An 18,623-nucleotide genomic window follows, 5' to 3' on the forward strand; every position below is an offset into this window, starting at 1 on the left:
AAAAACACAGTAGCAATAAATAAATAAATAAACAAATAAATGAAAAAAAAAATAAAATAAATAGATGAAAGAATTAAGGAATTATTTGTGCAGTACCATTAAATTGTATATTTCGGTACACTTAAATTTATTTTTAAAGAGTACAGTATACATGGTACCTAGATAAAAGAGTTTAATAATTTATGTAATCGTTACAGCCAATGATCAATCATATTAGCTGTCATCTATATAAATATTACGAAAGATTTTATTGACAATAATACTCGTATTGTCACATTTCTTTGCTTGTGGTCAAAACCAATAGTCATTACCTTTGTGGGAAACAAGCGAAAGTAAGTAAAACGAATATCTGTTGTACCGAAAAAAATAGCTATCATTTAGTAAAATTCTAGAAAATGATAGTTTAAATAGTTAAGTCTTTAAATTTAGTAACATGATGATTTACGTTCGTTTTCGTCGATTGTCAATTTTAACGTCAAATAATTGAATGTAAATTTTAAAACAAGGTCAATGTTTTTTTGTATTGTAAACACAAATTTCTTCAGTTGATTGATTTATTTATTCAACCTTGAAAGAAAAGTTGCTGTTTGAAAATGATGTTTCTTTTTGTGTGTTAGTTTTAAAATTTTAGGAATTTTATTTATGAAACAGAAATAAATTTTCATTTGAAGTACATTATTTAAAAAAAGATACGCTTGTAAGAAGTCATAGTAGACAATATTGGCAAAAGAAGTGATATCTTCCCTAAACTGAAAAATTAAATGTATTCCCTTGATTTTTGCCTGCTACCAGAAAATTAAAAATGTTTAATAAAAAAACTATATTTCGATACCTAAAGCAATTTTTTTTTAAATGCAGTAACTTGGTCAACACCTAGCTCTTAACAGCTTTAGCATTTACTTTAACAACTACTTAATTCCTAACAGGTAGACGTTGGTACATATTTCTAATTGTCCTGTAATTCAAGTTAATATTTTATGGTTATATGTCAGACTTGCTAAGTCCCTTTCTTTATTTTAAAGAATATATGAAAAAAAATTATTGACCGCACTTATCCCTCTGATAGGAAATATACCAATTATTGTGGGTTAGTTATCACATAGGTAAATTACTTAGATTTTGTGACATATAGATTTTAAAGAGGGACTTGTGGCAAATCTAGTTATATGTGATTAATATTTTTTCTCGATAGCCGTTTTGTCACATTTCAAATGTTAAGATGTTAATTTCTTTAAAAAACATGATACTGGTATTTTTATAAACGAACGATTTAGAATAATGCGGAACAGATAGTAAAATATCTTTCACTGCAAAATGTTGACTTATTTCCCAACTGATATCAAATAAATTTAATTCTAAATTTCCTTTTACCAAAGAGAATTAAAAGAACCATTATATACTTTGTTCTGTGTTGTATACATACGTGAAAAAGACCCACACATGAGTAATAAATGAAATTTTATCAATGGTACATAGTATTAAACATGTTTAATTTGTGTTGTTGTGCTGCAAATCAACTAACTTTTGGGTCATGACAAGGTTGCCCAATCGATAACTTACCGTTTGAATTTAAAGGTAATGATTACATCTTACCAGACACATTCATTTTATCAATTACTTTGAAATAAGATATCCTCTTAAAATATGTAGTGTACATTGCACTATGACAAAAAGAAACCCTACTGATCATCCATTTTTTAGCCTCTAGTACAATCATTTTTATTGTATTTTGTTCGACTAGTATTTAATATTTTGAATTGTCTTCAACACGTAAACATGGCTGAATGTGTATACAATCTGTAACACATACATACAGAAATTAGTTGGCAGTTAACACTTAAGTGACCGCTTTCATTTTAACGAAAAAAAAATAAATGAGATGAAAAATATAATGTCAAAGACAGAATGTCAAGCTAAAAATACTGAAAAAAATGTAGTTGTTAATGTAAATTCTCACACAATAAATATGAGCAGGTGGTTATTATCATATATTTTGATGTCTTATTACTTTACATGTATTTATTTTTGACAAAAGCACATTTTAATGTGTCGTTACGAGGACCATATTCACTGAACAATAAATGTCATTCAATCTAGGAGAATCATGTTTTTAGTTTTGCATTTTCTGTGTTAATGGTCGATTCAAAAAAGCAAATTTTCGAACAAACGACACCCTTCAAATTGTCATGGCTAAGTATATACGCTTTAGAATTTAACTGTAATACATTTATGACAAAATCTTAATATGGAAGCCTTGTATTGACCACAAAAGGTTTTGATCTTATTTTCATAATTATACAAAAATAAATGAATCTCCATCTAAATATTGTTATATTAGAGGCAGAATGAAAATTGTTGGTCCTATCAAGTAAGACAGAGATTAAGAAGGAAACGAAATGAACAAAAACAAATAAAATGATATAAGAGCTAACGCAAGACATTGTCAATGAATAACTTAGCTATTGTTCGAAGTTTTAATAATATATCTATTGATTCATTATGACACATGGTTTACATCTGTTCCTGGGGCAAAATCATGCTGAATTGTCATATAACGTTTTAAACATAATCGCGTAGTAATTCGGGTGTTTTATTCTATAACAGGTTATAACATATTTGTGAAATAGGTACATACAACTCTCATGCCATGATGAATGTGAATGAATTTAGTTTAGAATACAGATATTACGACGCTTATCCGATTTCAAAAGTAATGCTTATTGTTCATTTAGTCCATCAAGGACTCAAAAAGCGTAAAGAACCAATCAATGCTATTTGTTTTGTCAATGAACTTTAGTAATGCCCTTAAAGCTGACGGTGCTTTTTATTGAATTAAGTGTAAAATATTTGGAACTGTACTTAACTATGATCATTTTATTGCATTAATTTGAATTATAAGGAAAATCAGGTAACTATCTGGACATTTAATGGCATTTTATAGGTCAGAAATAATTTGTGATGATGAATCGATAAATGAGGGTTTTACGAAGCATCCATCATTTTTCCCAATGGACAGAAGTTATAATTAATCAAAAACTATGTCATGTACATAACAATTTCATCACACTGGTGCTAAAGATTTTGTTTCGTTACAAAAAGTACAACTTAATTACCATCACTCTTTTTCATGACGCTTAAAAGAAAAAAAAATCAAAGAATTCTTAACGTGATATTCAGGTTTCAATAGTTTGGGGAAATTTTCAAAATAGATCAATCATGATAATACAAGATAGTAATTAACAAACAGCTAAAGTGATTTAGGTAACATATCGCAAATATGCAAATTAAAGTTAAAAATGAGCAAATATTATAATTAAAACGGAGGATGCATTTTAGAAAAAAAATACATCGACACTTAATCAAAACATCATTGTAAAATGTAATCTCGAATTATTATTGTTTTCTTTAAGTTATGCTGCAATCTGATTTAAAAAAAAAATATTCTATGTCACGAAGAACACACTAAAGGGAGTAATGTAAATGATTTCTTTCAAACAGATTAATTCTGCAAGAAATATATTAATTGGGAGTATAGAAATGTATTCTATGTGATGCAGGAGTTATCGTACTTTCAATCATACTTAATAGATCGGGTTAATATTACTAAATTTATAGAGTTAGTGATTAGCAAGATACTGTTAGATCTGGACTTTGTCAGTTTGAATTTAAACTGTGCAGGATACTTTGTATACCCTTTTCGAATGGAAATGGTCATTAACATATACTATTGGTAATTTGTATTCAAATTTTTATCTTTATACCACGAAATTTGGTTGACGAGATGCCGGTGGATGAAACAAGGAGATAATTTATTTGTAACATTTTTTGACAAATAGTTGGTTAATTCAGTTAACTTGTGAGTACTTTCCTTCCCTGTCAACATTAAATAAAAATGACATTTTTTTTTCAATTAAAAATGTTGCATGCATATAAAAAGTTGGTGCATTTCAGTTACATTTCAGGTTACCTATACATACATGTATATGTACACCAATGCATATAAAAGGAAGGAAAGGAGTAACCAAGGGAATCAAGGTTCTAGCGGAAATCAAAAGAAAGTAATCCAGGGACAAAGACCAAACATGGAAAACAGACATACACAACAAAGAACATTGAGTAACTAAAATAATACATACAAGTAACAAAAGCAAATGAACCCGGACTCCACTAAAAACTGGGAGCATGGACCAGGTGCAACGGTAGGGTAAGCGTCCTCTGCTTTTCTAGAAACACCCACCGAGTTGCTCATAAAAAGTCAGGAAAACAGGAATCCCTGGCTTAAACCTGAGAGTACATTGAATTTACATGTTTTGTTGATTTTCCTTTGACACTAGTACTGTACTGCTATTGGTAATACGGACTTTCCTTTTGACTATTGCCCTGAGTTTATCAGTCCGGCAATTATGTCATTACCTTTCATTAAAGCTGATCCAATGATCACTTACACGATATACTTGTTCTTACCAAAGAATAAAAGTACAGTTTAACTAGTTAATGACTTCTGGATAATTAGATCTAAAAAATGAAGGCATGTTTTAATTAATCTGATTTGATGTTCTATGACCAGTCAACTATTGACTCGCCCCGTCTAATTAGGACCATTTATTTAAGTAATATTTATATTTTGTTTAAATCAAGTGACTGAATTCTTTGCAATTAACGACTTTGAAAACATTCGTATCTAAGCGATAACAAACTACACAGGCAAATATTTGTCAATTGAAATTCGTGTGAATCGAACTTCACATGAAGTTAATGTGAAATTCATTTGAAATAATCTTCATGTGAGCTGTTTAAGTAATTTTACGTGAAGGCTCGATTCAGCTAAATTTCACATAAACTATGGCTCAACCTTAATTTGCTTAATTCAGGTGAAAATCATGTTAAGTTCATTTGAAAATCATGTGAAATAATTTTGCCTGTGTACACCCCATACATAGCATGTACGCATCAAATTGTTATTGGTGTCTAATTAAACATATATAAACCGACTAAAGGGACGCTCATAGCCACAACTCCGAATGATTGTAAAGGTATGACATCCGCTCTAGGAGAGGCCCTATCAGGAGAACTTGGGCACCCGAGCACAACTGTGTCAGATTATTTTGCTGTAACCAAGAAAGAAGGGAAAACGAAAAAGGGACAGGGACAGTTTGTAATCCCCCAACATTTTCATTTTTTTCAAACAAAGCAGTAGCAATTTATCGAAAAGCATAGTAAATTTAACTTTGATAAAAACTTAAACAAAAAGATGTTCATGTTTTGTATAAATGAATTACTATAACATTAAAATAACAAACATAATATTTAACCACTACTATTGACTTTAATGTTGTTTGTTTTTACAAACGCTGTATTTTTACAATACAGCAGTGTCTTTTAATTGATGTGCTGTATCAGTCACGTTAAAACAAAAAATTATTAAAGAAATCTGTTCCTATTACTATGGGAAAACTTCTAAACTTTTGTTTAAATTTTTCAATCTGAGTTTTTTTTTTACTATTATAAAAAACAGAATTTACACTACGACAGTTCAAAAGAATAATTCCAAACTTCCACATATTTCATTAATACGTAAGTAGGGAACCACAACAGTTCATCAATCTAAAGCTTACACTATTTATTAATCATCAGTGACTAGTTTAACAATAGATGGTTAATTCCTCAAACAATTCTCAGCAACATTACTTTGCAATTTTGATGTATGTAAATTTACCTTTGTCTTTCACGGACAAATGATTTCTTTCAAATATGATTAATAGGTAAATTTACTTTATCACATGATCAAACTGGGCATTCTCAGACACATTCTAAGATCCAAGTAGGAGAAGGTTGGTAACAACCAAGGAATATATAAATCTCACTTTGGCACATTTGTATACATAAAGTGTAGAAAAAAGGAATTACTTGAATTGGTTGGACTTTGAGATATATTTCATTTTTGCTGTTAGTGGCCAACCGAGAGTAAGTATATAAACATACCAGAACTTAATATTTTGTTCGACCAAGAGATTCGCTCATATTTTAAATAATACTTTTCTTCCAACGCAATCGCCGTTTTACTTAAGAATACAAAAGAACAACAAAAAAGTTCATGAATATCATTCATTATAAAAGATCAAGAAATAATACAGTTATACTAATTTACTTACTTTATTTAGACTTTATCTTCAATGCCACTTACCTTTGTTCATATGATGTTTATGAAGTTTTAAATCAAGAATTTATCGCAGATATAAATTTTCATATCTATGACAGTATATAGATACATGTCATGACAATTTTGATGTAATGATATAATAACATATTAAAAAACTAAACCTTTTCTACTCTTTTACTTGTATGAATACGTGACCTACGTGAACATGGTCTGCACCTGCATTTTGTGCATATTTACAACGATCACGTCAAAACAACAAACAAACTTGTTCGTTGTATTATTTTTTCCTTTTTTCATTGCATGTTTAATGATTGTTCTTTGTAATTACAAGATTTTTGTAGATTTGATTGAATAACATGTCTTTTCTAATTTGACAAGACTTTTATAAAATACAATATAACAAATATTCTTTGATTGAAGAACAATAATTCTCCCCTTTGAATTTTCATTTTGTTGGTAAGGGCGTTTTTAACATGACTCTTTTTTCAAAACCGTAGGACTAGATTTAATTGCATCAGTAGTTTTGCTGCTCTTTTCTCACATAAATGACAATCACGTGATGAACTAATGCTTCCTTCATTTCATAAATATTTTAAGTTTTACAGAAAGTAAAAATCTTTTTGTCAATTGTGAAGTTGTAATAAAGGAAACCCATTTTTATATCTCGAAGAAATTTACTATTTTACTCACTGTAACACAGACAATTTTGTATTACGATTGAATATGTCTTTAAAAACCTTTTTCATAATAGGACCATCATGACCCCCAAACTGTTCCTGGTGGCGTCTATAGTTTGTTTCACCGTGATATCTGGTGAAGGCAGACAGAAGCGCAGTGTAGTGGGAACGATTTCTTCTGGTGGTATGCCAATACAAGAAATGATGGCAAAGGCAATAGACATTGCCTTAAAAGACTGGGCGATGAGAACAGAATTTGAGAAACAAATGTACTTTTCGGGTAAGCTAAAATTAGGTTTAATGGTTAAAACTTAAAAAAAATATATAATATTTTGTGTTTTAAGATGTTTAGAAAGGTAGGAGTTAATCATTTTGACAGATGAAATTCTGGAAAAAAATTAATCTCTTCTGCTTTTATGCCATTGGACCAGATGTATGTTATGGTTTTACTTAATATTACAATTACAGTTAATTCAAAATACTTGTTTGTGTTTCTACAAGTTTTAAACTTCCACACAATAAACATGTTTTACGTTTGTGTTTACGTGTCAGATTAGATATGACGTAAAACGAAATGAAATAACTCAGATAGGCAAACAAACCTACATGTACAAAATAATGTAAGCCTATACAAGTAGTTTTTATTACTAAGTACTTTGAGGAATGAAAATATGCACTATTTCAATGATGCATGTTTTATTCCAGGTTATGATAAAGTGTCAAAAGGCAGTTATCTTTGGCATCGTGCTATGTTCATGAACTTGAAGGAATACGGAAAAGTACAAATACTGAATCAGAAAGGTTTTATAAACCTACGAGCACTGGCTGAATTTGAGCATTTGTAAGTAACAGGGATGGTGCATAAAAAGTAATGTATCCAAAATTCCCAAAGGTTGTTTTTTCGGGAACGCCTACTGTGATGCCATATCTTTGGATGGCACCTTATTGGATGACGTCTATTTATACATCCAGTCACTGGATTAAATTTGTGGCGTAGTTACAATGATGAAAATTCTTAAAATAGTTATGTTAAATACTTATGGCAGAACTTATTGGTACTGATAATCTTGGTTTTGCGTTATCTTTATATACTTTATATTTAGATCTTGAACTTTCTAAGTATTTGATTCTAATGCGGCCGATGAGTATTGCTCGATGTTGAAAAACGTGTACAACATACCAACATTTGCAATTTCAATATACTTAGTATTTTTGTATTTTCCAACAGCAAATTACAAAGTATCAGGTTAATGTTTGCAAAGAAGAACTGTCATTTATAGCTGTTTAATGCTCCATGACACCGAAACTACAAAACACACAGACTTAAAGTATTCAGAACAGATTTAAGGGTTGACGAATGACTATCATAAACATATTTCTAATTGATCTTGTAATGAAACAAAAAATTTACTAATTTTACCATATTAGGAACAAATATGATCTTTTTTCTTTAAAGGCGAATCTCATTTTTTAAAACTTTAAGCAATACATGTGAATCAAATCATGGACAAAATTCTTTAAAAAAACTATTCGAAATTAACAAATATTATAATTAGTATTTTTCACATCACTGGGTTATCTTTTATTCATATTTTAATCTTAGTAGATGAAACTTACTAAACAGTAACAGACAGTTTAAACGATTGTAAACTTCTCTCTTATGCATTTTAGCATATATATAAAACACTAGATAAATCTATAAAGATTCGTATAATATTCTTTTAGCTTTACGACAACTTTATAGTAATACGCGTTATATATTAATATAAATTAATCTCTATAAAAAGGGCGAACAAGTTCATCAAAGTTGTAAAATGTGCACTCTTAGTCCACGGTAAAAGACGACCATTGAACAGATAAATTGACAATTATATCATTAACGTAAGACAAAGACCGAATAGACTGTCCTGTTACTCGAACGATTGTCTCAAATAAGACAATATCTTATTCATTCTATACATGACTTTCGACTTTGTTCAGTGAACACTAGTTGTATTTTCATCTTTATTGCAATCTTTATACATCCAGAGACACAGATTTGTTATTTCAAAAGATTTGTCTTCCTTACATTGCTCTTCGTATTTCTATTTTTAAAGAAAATTATCTGTTTCTTTTATTTATCTTTAGTAACTACAGGTTAATTCATCATGTCTATTATACTTTACAATAATAATTTTTGCTTATTATAATAACATGATTTCATGAATAAGAGACTTGACGTTTTGAATAAAACAAGTTAGATTTAAATATTTTCAAACATCTATTTCACAGATCAGGAATTCCCCTTTACCATATGCAGAACGACTTTAAACTTGTTGAACTTTGGCAGAAAATGATTGCTCCTCATTGTGACTGTCCCATTCCCAAATGTAATCCCAAATACCCATACAGATCACCTGATGGGAGCTGTAACAATTTTGAATTCCCGACATGGGGACAAGCAATGAGAGCACAACAGAGGTGGTTGCCAGCAGCATACACCGATGGTAAGACATTTTAAAACAAATCGGCAGTAAATTTCATAAAAAATCGTAAGTGAAAATTATTAACTGTGATGCCACAATGATTTTTGTATTTTGCCACCACACATTACAACTTATTTTACACTTACGAATTATAACAAGACAGACCACCGATTTATTATGGTGGAAGAACATTTAGTTGTGGAGTATCAATTTTCCTGGTTTTATTTTGTTCGGACATACCACGAATTTAAATATCAATGAAATGTGAAATCTCTACAGAAAACTCATTTAAAACTCTAAATAAATGACGAATATATGACAAACCACGAATATTAACACACACGAATAAAAGTACCTCCATAATTAAGCTAACATCAATACTGTAAACATATTAATTTTCACGGTTACTAATTTTTGGCGGATTCTGTTAAGTGAACATGTTCGTGGGTATCAATTTTCGCGGTTTTAAAAAATGATTAGCGTTATATACTTTTAAAAATCAATTTCGCGTCTACTATTTTTCGCGTGTCCACCGCGAAAATAGCGAAAATTAGTACGTATACAGTATGTCGAACGTGAAATAAAATAACAGCGAGTAGCCTGAATCATTGTGACTAAAGGTACTTCGTCCTTTTTTACATCAAAATAACTTTCTTTCGTTCATGGAGTGAATATTTGTCTTTTTATTATTTTATCTTTTAAATATATTAAAATAGATTCACGCACTTTTTTTCAGTAGTATGTTTCTTAAAGGTTATGTCTATTGTTTAATTTGGTTCAGCTTCAATAAAAAAAAATTACGAACAAAACGAGTCATGTATATAGTTTGCAATGTATTTTATAATGCTGTAGCATCAAGAAAATAGTCAACTTTTGGGGATATGATTTTTTCCCTCGACAGAATGATCCTTTGAGGAATGTTTCTTATTTTTGAACAGGTTATATAAAAATTACCAGTTCTGCGGCAGTTTAAAGTGTAAACTGGTCCAACCAGGTTATTAAGGTTATTGAGTATACATGTAACCAAAACGAAAATAAGAAATATTCCCTATAATTTAATTTCTAATGGGCGACAGTCAAATGCCAACAATTGATTCGTAATCATACCGTTATCTCGGGGGACCATTTGAATAGCGGAGTGTGGACCAATCGACGTTGATATCGTCATAGTACTAAGACAGACTATGCAAAATAATTTGGCTTGCTCAAAAAGAGAACCAACCAATCAGAAAGCTTTTTATATATCAAATTAAATTATTATCTGATAAGCTGCTTTAGGTAGTTTAGGTAGAGCTTTAAACTGTCTATCACACATGTGTTAAACTACATATGGAATGACAGAAAAATGAAATCTTGTTTACTGTTCAGGTAACTGCCTGCGACAATTCATCGGGTAATGGTCAATATATCGAGCAACGACGAACTTTATCCCCTGAAGTTAAATATTTTACTGGATGTAACGTCATTATGGCAACTTTGTTATCAAAATGAAAGTTTTAAACCGTATTAATTAGAGACAGTCACCTACAAGAATAACATGATGGATCTATAAACTGTTTACTTTCGGCAGACATGGGTCAAATACATGATCATAAATGTCAAAATCAATAATTGGAAAATAATAACTCAAGATCAAAGAAAAAATACAGAATTATGACATTTTATAAAAATGGCTTAATAAGTTTGAATAATTATTATATCTCACTTTTAATCGGCATTTGATGTTGCATTAGAATGTGGCAGTATTTTCGTCCAAGTGTATTCTATGAAACATGACCATTGAATTCGTGGCAAAGAAAATATCTTTTATTTTCTTAAAATTTTAGTTCTTTCTTATGCAGAAATAAAAAAAGATGTAATATGTTAGCAGGGTGAGGAGTGTGTACCTTTTAATGTTAACATAAATAGTCAGCAAATACAACATGGTTCTATTATTTATTTACTTGAACGTGTTTTCGAGTAAAATATGCATTTTCAATGTAGTATTTGCGATAACTGAACGGGAACATTTACAATATTTGCCCAGCGGCAAAATTTAAACGTACATTTTCTAGTCAATTGTTTGCATCTTAATTGCTGTAAATAGTATATTTGTTTTCTCTAAATTTCGTTTTCTTGTTTGTAGGTTTGAATGTTCCAAGAATTAAGAGTGTTACCGGTGCAACCCTCCCAAGTCCCAGACTTATCAGTAATGTAATCCACAATGCACATATGAGCGATTTCCGAGAACCAAAGCAGTCTACACTTATGATGCAGTTCGGTCAGTTCCTTGACCACGATTTCATTGGAACTCCAACCAACAGAGGTAAGGGATAATACAAATTCTGATACCAACTACTAGTGGTCTTGCAAAAAAAAAATGCAAAAGCATGAATGATTTCAAGATGTAACCTCTCATCAGCAGCATTACCGTCGAATATAAAGGAAAATCTAAATAAAAAATATTATTGTATACAAGGAGTACTCAAATCCACAAGGTATCGAAATCCAGCCCAAAGAGGTTCTACCATGTGTAATGTCTTTGATGAACAACAAATCGAAGGTTCGTCATTTGGTATGAATTAATGTACATTCTAATATGCTTCAATCTACTTTATTGATTTAAGATATTCTAAAAACATCAACGTTTGTTTGTTTGATACATATGTTAAAATACGAACATAGGAAACAATACAAGGACTAAAACATCACCAAGGTAATGGGTATTTAATGGATTGCACAGGTATTAAAATACTTCATCTTTACTCAAGTTTTCAAGAACAAATGGTTCTAGTACGTAAAAAGTGTTTAAAAAGTTGATCTATTTACCACTACCATTTAGTCAAAAAGATTAGCAATAAATCATGATTATGCAAATATTTCCTTTTCCACACATTTTTACAATTTGGACATTAACTACAAATAATATATTCAGGCAGACGACCATTCAAACCTTATTTTTCTATGAGGATTTATTTTTGTCATAGTCCAGACGTCAGTATAATTTGGAAGATAAATCTTCTGTAGATTTTTCATTGTTTTCTGATATTATGGATGTTGCCATTAGTTTAATAGTAATTTTCTTACTTTTACATTTTTGTACAATATAAAAAAAACCAAAAAAGCTACTAGGCGTATAAACAAATGAAACGGCCTAAAAATTATATATTGAATCTACTTTTAACTTGAAAAAAAATATGTGTCACTGTAATAAAAATAGTGGCGTCATTAAGAAAATGGAATTATAAAAAAAAATGTACCACAGTGTACAGTCACAAAGAGAATATCAAAGGATTTTTTTTTTAAAATGCACGTCTTTATCAATACTATGCGGGATATTTGTATTCTAAAAATAATGTATTAACCAATGGTTACTTATGCATTGTTCCTTCCTTCCTAGGTTTTAATAATTCTGAAATCCAGTGCTGTAACCTTGACAAATCCACGATAGATAAACGGTAAGAAATAATCTGAAATGTCAGAATATTTTGAGAGACGAGAAATGTTTCAAGTGGTACAGTAAAAAAATACCTAAGATGGCGAAAGTAAATTGAAATCAGCTCTCGTAGACAGTGACATAGTGTGAAATAAAGGAAAATAAGTAAAAACGAAAAATGAATAAGGTTTTATGCATATAAATAGACAAAGCCAAATAATTTCATAAATTTCAAAGTTAACCAACTGGAGGACTAATGCTCAGTGTTTATAAATTTAATTTATGAAAACCATTCATGTTAATATTTATTTCCAGCGGATCCTGCTTCCCAATTCATATCCCTAAAGGAGACAAACATTTCAACTACCCATGTATGAACTTTGTAAGGTCCTCAGTTGCTCCAGAACTTTACTGTAAACCAGGTATGAACTTCAGTAATATTGTTGAAAATTACAGCAGTTCTGTAAACCGAATTATGTTCCTTTATTTTGAGAGCAAAAGAAAAATCCCGAAAATAAAAAACAGTGTATTAGTCATGAAATTAAATAGTCATATATTAAGATTGACGCCATAAAACGCGATATAAAATTGGTTCACAGTATTTTAGATTCCATATGCAGAACAGAAATTCATTGTTTTTGTGTAGTGTGTTACTTGTGAAAAATAATGTGTGGTTTCTTTTATCCGTATATTTTGTCCAAATACCTTGATAGTAAGCGAATCATGTATACATACAGTATACTCACCTGTACATCTTAACTTTCAATGTCTAGCTCCAAGAAATCAAATCAACCAACAGTCATCCTTCATTGATGCATCCATGATCTACGGCAACTCAATTAAAGAACAGCAATACTTGAGACTTGGAAAAGGAGGTATGTGAAAAGTAAAGGATTAAGGAAAGTATGCAAAATTCCTTGAAAAATAGCGTGAAAAGTAAACTTTCTATTTGGTGTAGAACAGCCTGTCAGTAGTTTAAAATAACGATAAGTTGTAGACCGATGTTATAAGCAACCAACAAATAAAAAGCAAGAAAAACCTTTTTGTATATTTCGCCAAGTAAAAGGTTATTTTACCTATATGATCATCATGTTCAAATTACAATGAATGGTCATAAAGGTGTATAGCCATCTTATAATTAAGATATGCTCTAGACAAGACAAATCTATGTGACTACTCATTGTATTATGTCGAATATTGATTCACCGAAAAATAAGGTTTTGTTAAACATGTGATTCTGTTGAGACTAAACCTACACGAGTTTCAAAGAAGTGTCATCGTTCTATTACCGTGGATTGCATTAAACCGTTACTTGCAAAGTGAGGGGTATATAGTGATAGCGGTGTCCGTCTGTCCCGTCCGTACTCCCTTCCTTCCTTCCTTCCTTCCTTATGTTACACAAGGTTGGGGTCCATCATTCTTCCTTTACTCCATCTAATCCACTGAATAGAATTGAATGAAACTTTCAAAGAATCTTTATGACATGTTTCCATTGTGCACCTTCTATTTTAGATTTTGATTCAAATTAAAATGGAGGTCAAAAGGTGCACTCTATCAAATTAGGGGGTGGGGGGGGTAACAAGTTAGAGAGAATTGCTCAGTTTTTCTGGTTACTTTTGTTGTCGGGGCCTTTCAGGACTTATTTAAAGGTTTGTTAATACTTTTTGGAAACCTTTTGGGGATCTCTTAAAGTATTTACTATTTTGCATTTATGTTATACGCAGATGCAATTTACCATATCCGTTAATTTTTATACGACAAATCCATCGTTTTCATAATTTTTGTGTTTTTACAAAGTATAGATACACGTGTATATTTACCTCTTAATCATTTTGCAGGTCTCTTGAAAATGACTGAGGGTGGATTCTTGCCTCAATATCCAGATGGTGATTGTATAAAGGAGGGACCTGGTGATTACTGCTTCGGTGCAGGTATGTGTTCTCATAGCATAAATCTTGAAATTCTACAAAAAATCCAATTGTAATAATTATTTAATGCAATAAATATTTTCTTAAATATCTCAATCATCTTTGTTCACTAAAGTGAGATTTTTTGTTTTAGTACTCCTAATATGAGATACATAAAAAAGTGATTTAATCTTTTTTTCCACAGGTGATGACAGAAACACAATTGTCCCATCTCTTGCATTTATCCATGTCGTTTTCCTAAGAGAACACAACCGTATAGCGTCTGTTCTCGGAAAAATGAACAAACATTGGACTGACGAAATTATCTACCAAGAGACAAGGAAAATCATCGGAGCAGTTATTCAACATATTGTCTACGCTGAATGGTTACCTCTTGTTCTTAATGAAGACTTTATGAAAGTCCATGGACTTAAGTCAGTGTATGGTAAATATAATACAGTTTACAACAAGAAGATGGACCCTACAACAGCAAATGTAATGGCAGCCGCTGCCTTCAGATTTGGGCATTCTATGATTCCCAATTTCCTTGGATATGGCGGACCAGGTGGAAAGAAAATCGCCGAATTTCCCATTTACAAAACATACAATAAACCAGGCGTCCTTTTGTCAAATGGTGGAAAAGCAAATGATTGGCTAGGAGAATGGATGTTGGACGATTCACATGCTAAAAATGATCGTATGATAAATGATGGTGCCAGAAACTACCTCTTTATGGATCACCACGGTATGAGTTTTGATCTTGCATCTTTAAATATCCAGAGAGGTAGAGATCATGGTCTTCCAACATACAACGCTTGGAGAAAATTCTGTGGTTTCCCTCCAGCTGTACATTTCGGTTTTGGTCCCGGTGGTTTAGTTGATCATGACAAGGATGCCATTATGCGACTTTCTAAAGTCTACAAGTGAGTGTTGATCAAAGTTATTAAGTTGGTTTTTAATGGTCAATAATTCAGGATAAACAACAAATATTGAATCTGTAAATTATATTCTAAATGTAATACTTATCAAAATGTAAATGGTTCTAGGTTTTCTGATTGAATCCATTTTTTTTCAACTTTCAATAGTATGTAATTACATCCTATGAAAGATACTTCTTAAATTACAGGACGAGAACGTTTGATCAACTCATATTGTTATTTCGCTATTTAAACCCTGAGATAAAAAAAATTAAAAAAACTTTGGACGTTTTAGAAAAGCAAACAAGTCAGTATTATTTTAATTTTTTAAAAATAAAAACTTTTGTAGACATGTTGATGATATAGATATGTATACTGGAGGATTATCAGAACGGCGGGTGAAAGGTGGTCTAACTGGGCCAACATTTGCTTGCATCATTGCTAAATCATTTGAAACATGGAAGTTTGGTGACCGATTTTGGTATGAGAATGACTTCTCTCTGACAGGATTCACACCAAGTAAGTAAATGTAACAATGTTTTGAACTAATTTCAAATGTTTTGCTTGATATTATGACAAGGACCTATAGACACACTTTATTTGTCTACTTTCTCTCAGTGTACTGTGACTGAATATTTAGCGGCGTTTTCAGAAGCGCAAAATTAAAAAAAATTAGTTGCAAAAGTGCATACAAAATTGAAAGCGTAAGTATTAAATCAAATCAGTAATTTTCACGTTTAATGTAGTCGGTAGATATTTTATTTAAAATATTACTTCAAGTAGAAAATTCCTCTTACATTTTTAAATTTAATTTTACAGAGCAGCTTGACTCAATCAGGCGTCACAAAATGGCAAAGATAATTTGTCAGAATACCAAGATATATGGTATACAGCCACATGCTTTCCAACTTCCTTCAAAAGAGTGAGTACGAGTAAATGTTGATAGATTGTTCTTTAAGCTTAAGGAGAAAAAACATATAGTAAGGTGTTTTCATATAAGTAAATTAAAGAGGCGAAATGATGCATTAAGTACATCTGAGCTGGAGAATATGTCGACGAATGGGTTATATAGACGTTTTGACATTTTATTTTGTTGGGAAGTAGCAACGTCTAATTTACACCTTTATTCACCAAATTTTCTACATTATAATTAAATTATCAGTTAATTTCCAAAACATATTTGACCTTAAGATACAAGATACTTGCTTTAAAGCTAAAAAAATATTTTAACACCATAGAACATAAAAGGGAATTTCGTAAAAAGATTAAGTTGAACGCATACGTCATAATCAAACAATTATTTCATGTAAAGGCGATAAAGCGTTACAAATAAGTATTTGGCGCAGAAGACATTATGATAATGGATGACATTGAGATGACAAAGACGACTACGAAAATAATAAAAATACATACAACCTACCATAATTTAAAGGTGCTTAACGTTAATCTTGTGTTTATTCAAGATGAAGATAATGGATTAGTTCCAATATCATTTACGTTAATATTAATAATAATGATTAAATATAATAGTTACTAATTGATGTAATTGGAAATGTTGAAATATGTATCAATTTCATTTGTCCGCTTTTCTATAGGCGATAAAGCGTGACATTTCTTCACTGAAATTATAACTACATTTCATTTAAAGGCAAATTGCGTTAAGAAGAGAGACATACAGAAATATACTTACTTTTGTTAACTTTATATTACAGGAACGATAAAATGCCATGTGAAGCTCTTCCAGACTTAGATTTACATGCCTGGGCAGAACCAAGCGTACTAAGACACCAAGTATTCCATGCCATTCCTGCAAACCCAGTACCATTCTGGAATGACTTTGGACCACGTTACTTCAAAAATGCTTTCACTCATATATCAACCTACTAATTTCGTCACTTGCATTTTTGAAGTGTAATTGTTTTCTCATTTTAATGAAAAGTATTTATTTTCAAAAGATAATGATTGATGGGTGTATAGTTTGTATGAATTGACGTGATGATACAAGCTCCGACATGCCACTATCTTATAGTAACTGCATATATTTTGCTGCATGGTTTTTCAAAAAGAATTTCTCACTTCTTAAAGGAAATTTCAGATTGTAAATGACTTCCTCTGCTTCCTGTGATTATCCTGGTTTTTGTATGCGAGCATGGAACAAAACGTTATTTTCCCTTTCAAATGACCTTGACGTTTTTGGTAGTCCAAGTGATGGTGCAGCATTACCATCAAGGTGTTCGATGTCTAATAGATAATTTTGTACCTTGATACTTTGTGTATGATTTATTTGTGTGTATTTTTCTAAATAAATTGGTGTATATGTCATAAATGATTTGGCTTTATAACCCAAAAAACTTGGAGGCGTAGAACTCTGCGTATCAAGATGATTTTGACACTGCAAATTAGACCAAAAAGAAACTACAACATTGAGGAATATTGTCGGAATAACAATATAACTCTTACGTTTACACTCTCAGCCTATAAATTTAACTTTTAAAATCGAATTAAATTAAACCTCTACTTTAAAACACAAATTCGTGGCCCCTTTCACATAAATACCGACTCCAGTATAATTAGTGTACTTAATGTCTATAGAATAAACAATTAAATACATCATTTACTGCAGGACATTAAGACAAATTTAAGGCCCGAACTGCTCTTAAAATAATCATTCCATATAAGTGGATATTTCTTTCTAAATTTGTTCAGTTTCATAGCGTTGCTCATGCGTGTTTTTTTTTCCAACTATTGCAAATCTAAGAGATAAAGAGTTAAATTTAAAAACAAAAAAATGTCTTTATTAGGATAAAAATTGTCTATTTTGAGTTTAAGATGACTCTAGAGTGTAATATACGTTTTCTTAGGTTTATTATGAGTGAGGGTTATCACATTGTCCTCCCTCCAATCCGTTTAACTTTAATTGATGGAACAAATTTCTTAGCATCTGTTGGAAGGAGTAATCAAGGGAACCAATGTTATAGCGGTAATCAAAAGAATGTAATCCAGGGACAAAGAAAAGACATGGAAAACAGACATTCACAACAAAGAACATAAAGTAACTAAAATCATACATACAAAGTAACAA

At 30.8% G+C, this 18,623-nt stretch overlaps 1 protein-coding gene and 1 long non-coding RNA gene across 3 annotated transcripts; one reads left to right on the forward strand and one right to left on the reverse strand.

Moving 5' to 3' along the window:
* Positions 1–276: 276 nt before the first annotated feature.
* LOC148620914 (salivary peroxidase/catechol oxidase-like) lies at positions 277–17,867 on the forward strand. Of its 2 annotated transcripts, none has more exons than XM_088574791.1 (13): positions 277–332; positions 6,912–7,117; positions 7,543–7,678; positions 9,109–9,323; positions 11,428–11,607; positions 12,682–12,739; positions 13,033–13,139; positions 13,491–13,592; positions 14,556–14,648; positions 14,830–15,547; positions 15,891–16,060; positions 16,361–16,463; positions 17,254–17,867. In XM_088574791.1, the coding sequence occupies exons 2-13, from the start codon at positions 6,919–6,921 to the stop codon at positions 17,426–17,428; spliced, it is 2,256 nt and encodes a 751-aa protein (XP_088430917.1). In that variant the 5' UTR covers positions 277–332; positions 6,912–6,918; the 3' UTR covers positions 17,429–17,867. The 2 variants fall into 2 exon arrangements, with proteins under 2 accessions (XP_088430917.1, XP_088430916.1); XM_088574790.1 differs by lacking the exon at positions 277–332 and adding an exon at positions 5,827–5,964.
* Positions 14,576–16,723, reverse strand: LOC148620915 (uncharacterized). Its single transcript, XR_015921030.1, has 3 exons — positions 16,339–16,723; positions 15,351–15,541; positions 14,576–14,680 (listed from the first exon to the last, which is right to left on the reverse strand). It is a non-coding gene; the product is annotated as an uncharacterized LOC148620915 (long non-coding RNA).
* Positions 17,868–18,623: the final 756 nt, after the last annotated feature.

The sequence above is a fragment of the Perna viridis genome, chromosome 3 (assembly GCF_037379345.1).
Source record: "Perna viridis isolate PV_CMFRI_1.1 ecotype Kerala chromosome 3, ASM3737934v1, whole genome shotgun sequence".
In the NCBI taxonomy this organism is placed as follows: Eukaryota; Metazoa; Mollusca; class Bivalvia; order Mytilida; family Mytilidae; genus Perna; species Perna viridis.